Raw genomic sequence first — 15262 nt, 5'->3', positions numbered from 1 at the left:
TTGTCCCTTATTAGGCAGGGTCTCACTGTGTAGACCACAATGACCTGGAACTCTCTGTGGTGACCAGGTTGGCTTGAAATTCACAGAGATCCGCCTGCCTCTGCCTCTGAATGCTGGGCTCAAAGGTGTGTGCCAGCACTCCCAGACTTGATGTCTTTTTAAAAAGAAAATTTACATTCCGCATTGGAGAGAAAAATAAAAGCTATAATAGAAGACCAACGAAACATAAATAGGGCAGAAAAACAAAGAGAAAAACACGGATTGAAGAAAAATAGCAGGTTTAACTGAGAGTTCAGTTAAGAACCATTGGAAAACAGCCACACAGGGGACATGGGAGACAGACATCCCTGGCCGAGGCAGTGAGGAAAGGCTCTGAGCTCTCCTGTGAGGAGGAACTAGGCCTTCAGACTCTGAAGCACAAGTTTGAGAGTATATTTTCCTCAAGAAATGTTGAAGCTTTGTTCTATGTTCAACAATCCTAAGCTTAGTAGTACAGACGTACATGTGTGTCAGGCTACTGTCGCAGAGCTCACGTGTGGACGGAGCACAGGTGTCTGTCACAGATGAATGGGTGGCGGTACCGATGTAAAGTGGACGTAGAATTCCTTTAACTAACAACAGCTTAGTGGTCATGAGCCGTTTTTAGTTCATCCTTGTCCTACACTGTTTTATTTCTTCACTTAAAAGGATGAGCTTGCTGGGTTTAACAGTCTTACTCTCAGGACTTGAAATATATCATTCTAACTGACCATGGTGGCATATGCTGTAATCCTAGCACTTGGGAGACTGAGACAGGAGGATAGCCACAAATCTGAGGCCAGCTTGGGCTACATGGTGAATTCAAGGCAAGTCTGTACTGTATAGAGACCCTGTCTCAGAACACACAAACACACACAAGGAGCAGTAAGCAATAGTTTTTCCTTTATTGATACTTTGATGCCCAACATTTTGTCACCCTTGACCTCCATCCCTAACACTCATTCTTTTGTCTGACTTAGTGGTTTGTTGGCGATGCTTTCCAGTGTATTTGTGTTGGAATTATGTGAGGTTTTTATTTGCACGTTGGCTGGGTTTTAGATGTTGAAACTCTCTGTTCTCGTGCCTCACTTCTCATCGGGTCACTGCTGCTCCCTCACGCTACTGCTTTTGATCCAGGCCTGTGGAGTGGATGTTCAGTTCTTTGTCATCTCGGCTGCCTCAGTCTCTTGTGTTGAGCAGCTGTGGCTCTGTGGCGGAAGCTGCCTCTCCTTTTCATGATCCCTATGCTCTGGTGACGGGCATCCTTCCTGAAGCAGCCCACCCTCAGGCTCTGTCGCCCATCCCCCTCAGACTGGAGGAAGCCAGCTGCCCTAAGAGAGTGTGTTGGGCTTTCCATTCTACTCCTTCCCATCCTAGGTGCCAGAGATGCAGTTGCCAGCTGTCCCTAACTGTCCTGTGTCAGTTCTGTCCCTCTGTGCCTCTTAGCTGTCTTGTCACCTTTGTGGGTCCTGACTGTTTCCATCTCTTTCTCTTCCCAGAGTAAAATCTGTCCTTTGTCACCTGACTCTTTGTTCATGGTTGTTTCCAAGAGGCAGCTTCTGTGCCCCACCTTACCTACAGTTCCCCTCCATGTCCTGGCTTTAATGGTCACCATGTAAATTACAAACCTGCCTAGGTTTATAAATGTACAACACTGCATTTTCTGTAATGTAATGATCCCTTTGATGATAAGCACTGGAGTTTTAAGTCTGACCTTTGAACTCAGGCATTCCCCCTGTCTTCTCTGGTTACTGGTTCCTTTTGCCACAGAATCTGACAGAAGACTTGCGTGTGTGTTGAACAGTCTGCTAAGCAGCACTGGCTGTCCGCTGCACTTGAGGCTTACTTGTAGCATATGGTAATTGCGACAGTGAACATGAGAGCGTTGAGTCATGATACTGGCCCTGTTCCTAGATTATGTAATAGCAGACAAGACATTGACTTGATTTGGGCCTGTTTCCTCACTGAGAGTAAAGTGTTCTTACTTGATCATCGAATCTGTGATGCTGCCGTATAATCTAAATTGTTAAGTTAAATTTTATGAGAGATACATGTTATTCTACTCAGCTCTTGCCAAATTCTGTAAGAATATGTAAAAAATAAAGATGGGAAGAGGGAGGGAGGGAAGGAGGGAGGGAGGGAGGGAGAGAGAGAGAGAGAGAGAGAGAGAGAGAATGAATTGATTGATTTATAAAATTTAAAGAATTTACAAATTTTGGCTTAACTTTTCAAACTTTTACTCCAGGGAAGACACAAAGCTCCATATTAGAGATGATCGATACTAAAGTGTGAAGCATGACTGTTTTTAAAGTATAGTAGACAAGGAGTGCCTACCAGTATACACAGTATACACAAGACTTAATCCCCAGAACTAAATAAAGCCAGATGTTGTCTTACACATCTGTAATCTCAGCACAGAGGTTAGGGATAGGAGGGTTGGGCGTTGAAGATCATCCTTGGGCTATGTTTTGATGTGAACTGTCTCCCACTGTGTGTGTGCGTGCGTGTGTGTGTGTGCGTGCGTGTGTGTGTGTGTGTGTGTGTGTGTGTGAATGTGTGTGTGTATGAACAGCTGGTCCCAGCTGATGATGCTGTGACGGATGCTGTGGGACCTTTAGGAGGAGCCTTGCTAGAGAAGTAGGACATTGGAGCAAGCCCTGGGGTGGGGTTTTATAGCCTGGCCCACTTCCTGTCCATTCTGTGCATCCTGACTGTGGAGGTGACCACTAGCCTGGGATAGCAGGTGTGCAGTCCCACACAGGTTATACAGTGGTGGGGTTTGAACTAGGGGCTTGCAGAGCATTCTAGCAGCTGAGCTGTATCCCAAGCCCTGGGCCCAGCTTTCATGCTCATATGTTGATTGAGTTGGTGAAATCTTCCATTCTATGTCTTACACACACGCACACACACACACACACACACACACACACTCCTAGGTGTCTGTGTTGCCAAAGCCTTGGAATCCTTTCTGTGCTGTCCTGGTTGCTGTTAGTGGAGGGGAGTTTGGAACTTGGTTTGCTCAGTGGGTAATTCTCATTACTTTTTGTCTTTTCAAGGCTAAAAAGGCTGTGAAAACATCAATATGTAACATTTAAAAAAAAAAATCAGTGTTAACATTGAGAGCTTTCATCCCAGGGAATTAGCAGAATCCAGCAGTGTTATAATCCGTAAGGAGAGTAAACTTGCAAGGCCTGTTTCCCCAGGTATGTGCAACCCTCGGAATTACAGCGACACCCCGCCCACATCCAAGAGCACCGTGGAGGAGCTGCACGAGCCCATTCCGTCCCTGTTCAGGGCGCTGACGGAGGGCGACACCCAGCTGAACTGGAACATCGTCTCCTTCCCTGTGGCAGAGGAGCTGTCACACCATGAAAACCTAGTCTCCTTCCTAGAAACTGTGAACCAGCTGCACCACCAAAACGTGTCTGTTCCCAGCAACAATGTCCACGCCCCCTTCCCCAGCGACAAAGGTACCCGTTCTACTCTGCTGTCCCTGTGGTTAGGACTTCCGAGGTCTGGTGTCTATTTGAGTCAGACTCTAACTATTCTCTATCGCATGGCATCTGTGTTAGCCGTCAGGTGTCTGTCGTGGTGCCCCGTGAAGCCAGGTGTTTACAAATGATGCCAAGGTTGTCAATGAACTGACTTTTATTTTGTTATTGTGTCCGTGTGTGCCTCTGAGTGTGAGCACACACCGTCACACTTGTGGAGGTCACAGGACAGCTTTGAGGTACCCCTCCACTGTGGAGGTCACAGGACAGCTTTGAGGTACCCCTCCACTGTGGAGGTCACAGGACAGCTTTGAGGTACCCCTCCACTGTGGAGGTCACAGGACAGCTTTGAGGTTCCCCTCCACTGTGGAGGTCACAGGACAGCTTTGAGGTACCCCTCCACTGTGGAGGTCACAGGACAGCTTTGAGGTACCCCTCCACTGTGGAGGTCACAGGACAGCTTTGAGGTACCCCTCCACTGTGGAGGTCACAGGACAGCTTTGAGGTACCCCTCCACTGTGGAGGTCACAGGACAGCTTTGAGGTACCCCTCCACTGTGGAGGTCACAGGACAGCTTTGAGGTTCCCCTCCACTGTGGATTCGGGGATCAAACGCAGGTTGGGTTTGTACAGTGAGAGCTTTACCTTCTCAGCCATCTGCTGCCATCAGCTAAAATCTTTCTGGAAAAAATAGTCTTTTAAGACATCTCATTTCTAGGTATAGACTATGTAGGCAGTTGTCAGTGGACATGATTGTGATCACAGAAGAGTCAAGAGAATGGTCTCTGCTCATCTGAGAATCGTGTCAAAGAGCATTTACTAGTGAGAATAAATCATGTCTTAATGGGCTACACAGAGAAACCCTGTTGTCTCAGAAAACCAAAAAAAAAAAAGTCATGTCATAATTTTGGAGTATAAACAAAATAGGGTTTTTGTTGTTGTTGGTTTTTTGGTTTGTTGTTTGTTTTTTTTTTTTTTTTCCGAGACAGGGTTTCTCTGTATAGCCCTGGCTGTCTTGGAACTCACTCTGTAGACCAGGCTGGCTTCGAACTCAGAAATCTGCCTGCCTCTGCCTCCCAAGTGCTGGGATTAAAGGCATGCGCCACCACCACCCAGCTCAGTATATAGTTTTGATATAACGTTTTCAATGTTTTTCAATACAGTTTTTTAGCAGAAGAATAATATATTTATGAAAATACACTTGATGTTTTGTTTTAGGTTTTTGAGATAAGATCCCAAATGCAGACCAGGCTGACCTGAAACTCGTGGCAGTCTACACTAGACTACAGCTACTGTATCCTACACCTGGCTTGCAGCTGTGTCTTACAACATTAAGTGAATTATGTATAGACAGTATAATTTGAACTTCTTTCTTAATTTGACTATTATGCCCTTCATTATAATCTGACCAGTACAAAATAGAACTTTGCACATTAACAATAAAATCAGGACAGCTTTTGTTAAATGGCAGTATGACTTCTTACCTGCCTTCAGGCTAAGTTGCTTTACAAATCAGACACCAGGCTTCAGGAACCAGTGGAAATATGCGGCTGTAACGATCAATGTTTTGCTGCTGTTTTTTCATGCTGAGTGTACTGAGCATCATAGATACATATTGATTTAGAGATGTCTTAAATTCATAGCAGCATTTTAAACCAGGTTTTGGAAACACAAAACAGAGCTAAGGTTTTCCTTGGTGCCTCTTCCTCCTCCTGGCATTTACACACAGCTCAATTTACAGTTTGTTTTTACTTTTTCTCCCTAGCTCTTTGGACTCTTGATTACTCTTTGAGTCTGTAATGGCTAGCACACAGTGGGTGTTCAGTAAATACATATTGAATAAAGTTAGATGAAATGAATTTAGTGGCTTCTAGTTGTAAGTGACTTGCTGTTGCCAGTCCTTCTGGCCCCGCTACTCTGGTTTCATTTCTCAAACCCAAGAGTTGCTTGTTATCGGCGTGTGCTCATGGTATGGGCAGACACTGTGCCACAGCACATCTGTGAAGCCCTGTGCAGTGCATCTAGGATCAAACACTGCAAGAAGGCTTGTATGGCGAGTGTTTTATGCACTGAACCATCCCAGTAGCCTTATTTCTTTGTTTCTTTCTTTGAAACCATTTTGATGTGTATTTGAATTCATTGTGTAGCCCAGGTTAGTTTTGAACTCCTGATCCTTCTGTCCCATCTAAGTGCTGGGAAAGCACACCCATGCCACTGTGCCTGGACCTGTGCCCTGTTGCCATGGATATGGTACTCGTCTCCAAGGCTTCCATCCTTCAGTGCCTGGAAGAGTTGCTTGTTATTCCCCGTAACACAACCCTTTCTACTCAGCCTCCCCCTGTTCGTTAGTTCTCTAAGTGGCCCTATAAAAACAACTTAGTCCCAGCTAGACAAGGTGCCACATGCATTCAATCCCAGGATCAGATGGCTGAAGCAGGGACCAGTCTTGACTGCATAAGCAAGAGACCCTGTGTCCAGAACAGCAGCGCATGCTCCTCTGTCCTTAAGAAAGCCCGTAACTGTCACCAAACACTCTCTGTTAATGACTTATTCTCTTTAGTTTATTTCATGTTATACTTTGCCATAGCTAGGCAGCCACATGGGATTAACAACCTGCAAAGTGAAAACTGACGATCCTGATGGAGCGCAGACCTAGAAAGTCTTTGTAGTCACATGGCCTACTTGCTAATGCGTACTGGAAATCACTGTGCAACGTTGAGAGCACGTGCTTGAGTACGACTTCTCAATATAACTCCAGGACAGCATTGTTCAGTCTTCTTTGGACTGGGGATGTACGTCTCTGGAGAAATGTCAGGTTAGGGAATAGCCATGTTGCGTCATGGATGCTTGCTATGCCAGATAATCTAACCTCATCTCATGTCTTTGCTGCCTTTGTCTAAAGTGAGTATATGTCAACAAATGAAGATCTTTTGTCCCTCGTTTTTGTCCTGTGCTGATGAGCAGTAAGAGGGCTAGAAAGTAACTGCAGGTATTCTCTGAGCAAGCGAGCGAGTGGCCGAGCTCTTCCTGCCTGTACTGAAATGTCCCTTTGCATTTCAGAGCGCATGTGCACAGTGGTTTACTTTGATGACTGCATGTCCATCCACCAGTGTAAGATATCCTGCGAATCCATGGGTGCATCCAAGTATCGCTGGTTTCACAACGCCTGCTGCGAGTGCATCGGTCCAGAGTGCATTGACTATGGGAGTAAAACTGTCAAGTGTATGAACTGCATGTTTTAAAGAGGGGGAAGAAATGCAAACCAAAGCAGTAAGTCATGAAGTGTGCAGAAATCTTGGTTCTGGTATGCTAGGAGTGTGTTAAGTTATATGATTGTAACTGTGCTTTTTATATCTGGTGCCTATTAGTGTAGGTCTTTTCCATTGGATTCAATGGAACTTTAGTCACATGAGGATCGGGAGTTCAGAGGAGTCCTGGGAAAACCTGACATGCTGACAGAAGGTGCCGTCTTCTTCCAGCTTTCCAAACACTTCTCGTTTTGAACGTGATAGCACAAGCCTGGTACATGTGTGGTTCTCACCTGCCAGTTGTAGAACACTAGGTCCCTATAGTCACACATCTCTTAATTGTGCCTTGGCTGGCTTACCTGTTTTGTATGAGTAAATATTACAGTTTATAATTCTAACAACTCACATTCAAGCCATGCTGAAACTTAATTTCAAACCACTTTACATTGGTTTTAGAAAGTAAATATTTACTATATTTTACAACAGAAGAGTTTTGCCTAGGGCCAGCGAGCTGACTCAGTGGATAAAGGCGCTTGCTACCAAGCCTGATAACCTGAGTTCCATCCCCAGAGCCCGTACAGTGGAAGGACAGGACCAGCTGCTGGGAGTTGTCCTCTGACCTCCAGACAGGCACAGTATCATGCGTGGAGGTGTGCTTGTGTGTGCACACACATAACTAACTGTTTTTAAAAATATAAACCTCTTACATGGTGAAATCTAAATCTGTCGTGTAGCTCTCACACTGACAGTGGTTTGGATGTTATGTCCCCTGTCCGCCTGTAGTGCTGGTGTGGTGAGACACAGAGTCGTCACTGCTCTGGTATAGAAGAGTTTTGTCTACCAAGAGTGTCATGGCATACCTTTGGAACTTCATCAAATGCACTTGAGGATGACCTGGGTCAGGAAGTAGCCAGGTAAAAGCAGCGGGACTGTAGGCGATGCTCCATTAGACTCCGTGCAGAGCAGCAGGTGCACAGCATAGCTGGGTGTGCGGCTGACCAGGAGAGGGTCTGACTCCGCACCAGCAGAACAGCAGGGTCTCCAGCACGTGTGGGAAGCACGTGGGAGAGGGTTGAGGAAGGATGCACAGATGTGGACAGAGAAGCATAAAAATGTCGGGAACTCCTAGTAGGGTCCACCTTAAAATCGCTTTATAGTCTCTGGCTTTGTTACTCTGTAAGATTACACTTGTTTCTGGATATCTGAATCCAAATAAGCATCATATTTTAAGAAGCTCTGTTTCTGAACTTCCAGGGGGAAATCTGTTTAATGTGTTTACTCCTAGCATACTACAGAATTTTCTAGCTCTATAGCTTCTTACCTAGCGTTTCCATAGTGCTGAGCTTCATTACTACACGCCCTTCCTAGTAATAAAATTCTCACCTTCAAGCATGAATCAAAAACAAATATCTATAATACACAGGTTCAATTTTATAGAATTGCTATTTTCTCTAGTGCATATCTCATTAAAAGTAACTTTTTAGGAATAATCTTTATATGGGTACATATTTTGGTACATAAAATAGAAAATGTTCTTAAACTCATTTTGTATTATTTGAATAGTTACAAGATGATTTGTGGTATCATGGGTACCCATTATAAACCATGCTCTTCCCAGTAGCTGACGAACTCAAGGTATCACAGCCTTCTAAGAAGCCGACTTAGAACATGGCTGTACATGAATATTATACATTAAGGTGTCCTCTCACTTCTACCCAGAGTGCCTCTGTTCAAAGGTGCCTTGGAAACATTTCAGCCCCTTCCTTCTTAGCTCCCACAGGGCTGTGGGTGTTCTTGAAATCAGGAGGCGTTTTGAAGGACCACAGCTGCTCCATTTCAGCCGCTGATTCTTAGGAAAGTTCATGCTCTGACAGAAGTGTGCTTTGATGGCTTCTAGCGGTGCATCTCGTCTCGTTTTCTTTGTTTGTTTTTGTTGTTGCTATCATGGTTTGGTTTGGTTTTGAGACAGGATCTCTGTGCAGCCCTGGCTGGCCTGGAATGTACTATGTAGACCAGGCTGGCTCTCCTCATGTTTTCTTAGTGATGGCCATAAACATTGTTAAAATACATCACCATCTTTTAAAAACTTTTCATTATTAAAATTTAAAATATAGCATGTCATTTTTTTACCCCATACATTTGCTATGAAAAATTTTTTAAACCACCTGCTTTAACTTTTTTATTGCCCTGTTTTTCCTATTAGAATTGATCCCCACTGAGGTAAATTTTATAATCATGTTTTGTGTATTTTTCCTGGCTCGCCAAGGCTTATGAAGAAATAGCAGCCATTCCCTGACAGGTTTGCGCTCCCACCACAGAGAGGCTGAGCAAGATGATCAGAGGATCAAGGCCAGCCAGAGCAAGGCACTGCCCAGAAAGCACAAGTCCTGTGCTCAGCGTTTTGCGTAGCGTTTTATTCCTAATTGAAATGTAATATTTCAGAAGCTAGCAGCCTCGCTCAGTCTAGACCTTCCACACCAATCTAGCAGCGATTCTCCCGTACTAAAGCCTTTGTAAGAGTTTACGGTTCTTCCTCAGTGAAAAATGATCTTGTTTTTCTTACAGCCGGATCCAAAGACGCTAGATGTTAAGGGCTGAGGCTGAAGCCCGGTGACGGGGCGCTCACCTGTCATGGTGCAGCCCTCGTTCCACCGTGAGCACCAGCAAGAGACAAACACAAGCTTGTGAGTCAGAGGCCGTTATTAAATTCATACGCACATACTCCCTATAGCGAGACATGGGCTTATGGGCAGGCTTTTTTTTCATAACATTTATGAGAAAACAATGTTTTCCCCATAACATTTAATTAGGACTGTAGCTTATTGGTAATTAAGGTACAAAATCAAAGTCGAGTAGAATGTACTGTTCACACAGCGTGTTGTGAAAGGGGTCCTCACACCAAAGTTTAACTGTAAAGTTTAGAAAAATAACATTGTCATTAGCATATTTGAACACATATTTGGAATTTCTAAAAAGCATCAAAATAGAAAAAGAAAGTGAAACTCTGGAGAATGAGATGCTGAAGATGGGCTATGATTTAAAGGTCTGTTCTGTAGTTAGAAAGCACCTTTTAAAGACTTTGTTCATTCCCAAGAGTCTATGTTGATTGCATTTAACATGACCGACAACTTATATATGTAATTGTGTACATTTTCATTGGTTGTCTCTGTAGTCCAAAAGAAGGTATTTTAATAAAAAATAGAAATGACTGTGAGTCATGTTTTTTATTAATTTCTGCAGAGAACGCTGACGATGCCGTTGACACTCCTACCTTGCAGGATGTCCCCACAGAGTCCACTGGACCAGCTTGTACAAGGGTGAAACCTTTCTGCGTCACCTTTCTGCTTTTGCAGAGCCATGACAGCAGCTGCCTTACAGCGTGATTTAGCAGACAGACCTGACAGGTGTGTCATGTGACAGGCAGCCATCAGGGTGGCCTAGCACATTTGTGGGTGCTGATGTTGTATTGCACTGTCAAAGACTGACCAGTCCTGATAGGGCTGGAAAGAGGAAAGGGGTGTGGGAAGGTGACTTTCTTAGCTCTCCCGTAGCAGCACACTGTCATAGTGTCTCAGTGTCATATTGCTGTGAAGAGACACCACAACCAAGGCAGCTTATGAAGAAAGCCCTTAATTAGGGCTCGCTTTACAGTTCCGAGGTTACTTCCTGGTCGTCGTGGTGGGGATGAGGCAGTAGGTAGCAGGCATGGTGCTGGAGCAGTAGCTGAATGTTGGTTCACAAACTTAGCACCTCGAGTCATGATAGAAACACCATCCAGGCCTTGAAGCCCAACACGTAGCAACACCACTTGCCAAAGCAGGATCAAGGCTCTGTCAGCGTCCCAGGATGCAGTTGGGCAAGTTCTTGAGTGAAATTCCTATACATACTAACTCTGCAATTTTGCTTCTATAGTTCCTCTTCTTGTTAACTATATGTGCAGAACCATTTCAGAATATGGGTTTTTGTGAATAAAAAAAATAAAAAGGCCTGGTCTGCATAGATTGGGCAAGTTCCCTTGCAGCCACAGGCTAACAGTAAAGACTTTCTATTTGGCTTTAGGAGTATCCAAGGGGTGGTCTCTCGTGAGAGTACCTCGCAACAGCAGCAGATGGTGTTGGAGGCTTGGCCTGCTGTGGGCTTTTGAAACCTTAAAGTCCACCCCCAGTGACACGCCTCCTCCAATAACACCACACCTCCTAATCCTTTCTAAGTAGTCCCTCAACTGGGAACCAAGCATTCAGATATACGAGCCCACAAAGGCCATTCTCGTTCAAACCACCACATGTAATAAAATATATGCCACGTCAGAGAACATGTGAGTGTTGTGGATTGGTGTGTAGAGGATATTGTATTGAAGAGAGAAGATGAGGAGATGGGCCTGGGAGACAGAGATTGAGGAAAGACAGGACCCTTGCTAGGAAAGTTGTTCCAGTGGCAGACAGTCATGCAGAGGTTAGAGCTGAGATACAAAGTTGGAGGCCACACCTGAAGCTTTGATGCTCAGACATCCAGGTGGCAGAACAGTGCCAGGTGCGCCATATCCCTTCAAGCAGGCATATGATACACACCTTTAATCCCAGCACTGTCAAGGCAAGAGGATTTCTGCTCTCTATGAGTTCAAGGCCAGCATGGCCTACATTGCAAGCTCCATAAGACAATGTAGAGAGACCCTATATATATTTTAATTGGTACATAGTAATTAGAGATATTTCTGGAACACAGTGTGACTTTTCAGGACATATATACAATGTGTAATGATCACATACACACACACACACACACACACACACACGTCTGTCACCTTAAACATTGATTCTTTGTGTTACGAATATTTAAAAAACATTGTACAATCTCTTTAAATTCTATTAGTTCTTGCCAACATTGGTTCTCCTGCTGTGCTATGGAACACCAGCAGTGAGCCCCCCCACCTGCACCAGCAGTGAGCCCCCCCACCTGCACCAGCAGTGAGCCCCCCCACCTGCACCAGCAGTGAACCCTCCCCACCTACACCAGCCGTGAACCCTCCCCACCTGCACCAGCAGTGAGCCCCCCACCTGCACCAGCAGTGAGCCCCCCCACCTGCACCAGCAGTGAACCCTCCCCACCTGTACCAGCAGTGAACACCCCCACCTGCACCATCAGTGAGCCCCACCACCTGCACCAGCAGTGAGCCCCCCACCTGCACCAGCAGTGAACCCTCCCCACCTGCACCAGCAACAGTGAGCCCCCCACCACCTGCACCAGCAGTGAGCCCCCCACCTGCACCAGCAGTGAGCCCCACTCACCTGTACCAGCAGTGAGCCCCCCACCTGCACCAGCAGTGAGCCCCCCCACCTGCACCAGCAGTGAACCCTCCCCACCTGCACCAGCCGTGAACCCTCCCCACCTGCACCAGCAGTGAGCCCCCCACCTGCACCAGCAGTGAGCCCCCACCTGCACCAGCAACAGTGTGCTCCCCCCACCTGCACCAGCAGTGAGCCCCCACCTGTACTGTTGCACACGTTGCTGCTCCTCTCGTGCCTTTGAACCCCTTGCTTCCCAGCCTCTGGTGACCACAGCTCCTGCTCCACTCCACTGCCTCCACATGACATACAGTGCCTGTTTCCTGAGTCCCTCATGTCACTTAATATCCCCTTGCACCCATGGAGATGCAGAATCCAGGTTCTTATGTGGCTAAGTAGCACTGACAATATATACTCTTCCTGTATCCATTCACCCATAGATATGTTTGCAGGCAGCAAGCCTGGTAGTCATCTCTATTACCAGGGGATGGGAAGGGGGGAGTGGTTGTAGCACAGTGTTGGGGGGATGTTTTAGGAACTGTGGGTCTTTACCATTTTGATTTTGATTTTTTTTCCTATCCAATAAAAAGCAAATTTATTTTACCCAATATTAGCTAAAAATGATGGAAGGCCATTGTTTTGACCTAAGCTTCTGCAGCAACAGGCAGAACAAAATAGCCTCTCACAACCTGTGCCCCAGAATCAAACCAATCCCCTGCCTGAGCGACCAGTTTTTCTTACAAAAGCAGACTCCAGTCTACCAGAGCATAAGAAAGGCCACCTGCTTTAATCTTTACCCCCCCCCCCAAAAAAAAAAAAAAACACAGATGCAACAGATTGTAACCAGTCAAGTTTTCTTCTATGCCATTTCCTTATTCTAAATTTGCAAAGCCTACTGTTTTGGTGGGAGTCCTGAGTGTTTTATAGAGGCCACACCCTGATTGATAGATAGATACCTAGTAAAAGTCAATTAGATCTGGGACTCCAACTATTACAGAGTCATCTTTGTCTCACTTTGTTTTTGAGGCAGTCTGATTTTATTGTCTAGGCTGTCCTTAAACTCCTGGGCTCAAGTGACCTGGCCATAGCCTCCTTGAGTCACTAGACCCAGAGACATAAGCCACCATCTCTCTTTTTTTTTTTTTTTTTTTTTTTGGTGGTGGTGGTGAGGTGGTTCCAGACAGGGTTTCTTTGTATAGCTCTGGCTGTCCTGGAACTCACTCTGTAGACCAGGCTGGCCTGGAACTCAGAAATCCGCCTGCCCCTGCCTCCGAAGTGCTGGGATTAAAGGCGTGTGCCACCACTGCCCTGGTCCACCCTCTCCTTTTAACCTGCAGCTTAGGCTTTGAAAAGGAGATGTGTCAGTTTAGAGGTACACAGAGAGAGCCTCCTCCCCTGCTGGCACTTGGGGGCTGAGAGTTCTCAGACTGGAGCTTGGGAAACTGGAGACCCTTATCTGCTGGCCAGAGACAAAACTTCCCCTTACTGGATTTGGAAGAGCCACGGAGGCTAGTGACAGCCACTATGTGGCACATGTGGCAATGTGACCTGTGTGACATGTGACCCGCCCTTTATCTTCCTAGTGCAGCCAGCTCTATCTGACACACCTGTGAGGGTAGTGCCTGCCCCCTTCTCCAGTAAATAAGAAGGCCTTTGTGTCCCTAGGCCTCAGAGGGCCTAGAGTTACCTTGTGGGAAGTCAGAGCCATGGTGGACAACCAGGCTTTTGTTTTTCACAAACATTTCCTGTTTCGGGTAGTCTGCTGGAGGGAAGAGAACTGGAGGCTGGGAAGAGATCTCATATCTGTGGCCCCGTCTCAACATGCTCTCCCCTAACCTGGCAGGGGCTGTAGGGCAGCGTCTCCCCCTCCTTGGTGGTTCCCCCCTCCCAGCCATTCTTTTGCTCTTTCTCAGGGAAGTCCCCTCCTGGAAATAGTGGCAGCCCAGCCTAGTGGATCCCCAGAAAGGTGACAGAGGCTTCTACCTGACACCAGTCAGATTTTATCTGATTGGAAGAAAGCACTGAGACAGGCCATGTTGCCACCCTGCTTTACAGGGTGGCATCTGTGTCCCCCATCACTGTTAGGAACAAGCCATTTAGAAAAGGCTAAAGGCAAATAAGTAAGTTTTCTGGAGATGGCCCACTGTCATAGTTAGAGTTTCTATTCCTGCACAAACATCATGACCAAGAAGCAAGTTGGGGAGGAAAGGGTTTATTCAGCTTACACTTCCATACTGCTGTTCATCACCAAGAAAGTCAGGACTGGAACTCAAGCAGGTCAGGAAGCAGAAGCTGATGCAGAGGCCACAAAGGGATGTTCTTTACTGGCTTGCTTCCCCTGGCTTGCTCAGCCTGCTCTCTTATAAACCCAAGACTACCAGCCCAGAGATGGTCCCACTCACAAGGAGCCTTTCCCCCTTGATCACTAATTGAGAAAATGCCTTACAGTTGGATCTCATGGAGGCATTTCCCAACTGAAGCTCCTTTCTCTGTGATAACTCCAGCTGTGTCAAGTTGACACAAAACTAGCCAGTACAGCCACCATTTTTTTTTGCATGGCCTAAGATGGGTGAGCTCTGAGAGGCAAGGTCCCAAGAGACGTCATCTCAGGCTTGCTTCTTGCAGCTGATATGCTTTTCCCTATCACTATTACACAACTTAATGGTTCCTGGGCATCTGCCCACCCTATTGGCCAGATTTCCTGCAGATCAACATGAAGATGAACTACCATGAGTTAATGCTGTTTAGATGAATTAGTGATTTTATAGAATTCCTGATTTGATAATTTTTGAAAGTTTTGGGGAGATGGCTTTAGCTGTAATAAAGATGTAAGAAAGATTTAATAAAGTCAGAATCAAGAATAGAAAGAATGTGCCCCCCTCCTCATAGAATAGTAAGTAAAGGCTGCATAAGAAGGAATACAACGAGCTTTTACAATTACACTAAAAAGAAAAATAGGTGTCGAACAAATTTGTGATCAAGTAAAATCATTCATTTTAGATCAGGTACAAGGATGAAGCTACAAGTGTGCGCTATGTATGATAAAGCAAGGCCTGTGCAATGTTGCTATGAACTTATAATGAGCTTATAGAATGAAACACCGCGAGGCTGGCGAGATGGCTCAGAGGTTAAAAGCACTGACTAATCTTCAAAAGGTCCTGAGTTCAATTCCCAGCAACCACATGGTGACTCACAACCATCTGTAATGGGATCCGATACACTCT

The 15262-nt window shown here is 45.8% G+C and overlaps 1 protein-coding gene across 1 annotated transcript in view; it reads left to right on the top strand.

The window, feature by feature from the left end:
- Positions 1-9970, top strand: part of Twsg1 (twisted gastrulation BMP signaling modulator 1) — a 28123-nt gene extending 18153 nt beyond the window's left edge. The window contains exons 4-5 of the mRNA NM_023053.3: positions 3222-3488; positions 6569-9970. Of these exons, the coding sequence (NP_075540.1) occupies positions 3222-3488; positions 6569-6750 (449 nt within the window). The 3' untranslated portion in view covers positions 6751-9970. The remainder of the gene's footprint in view (positions 1-3221; positions 3489-6568) is intronic.
- The last annotated feature ends 5292 nt before the right edge of the window (positions 9971-15262 follow it).

The sequence above is a fragment of the Mus musculus genome, chromosome 17 (assembly GCF_000001635.26).
Source record: "Mus musculus strain C57BL/6J chromosome 17, GRCm38.p6 C57BL/6J".
NCBI lineage: Eukaryota > Metazoa > Chordata > Mammalia > Rodentia > Muridae > Mus > Mus musculus.
This window is presented reverse-complemented; position numbering and strand designations above follow the sequence as displayed.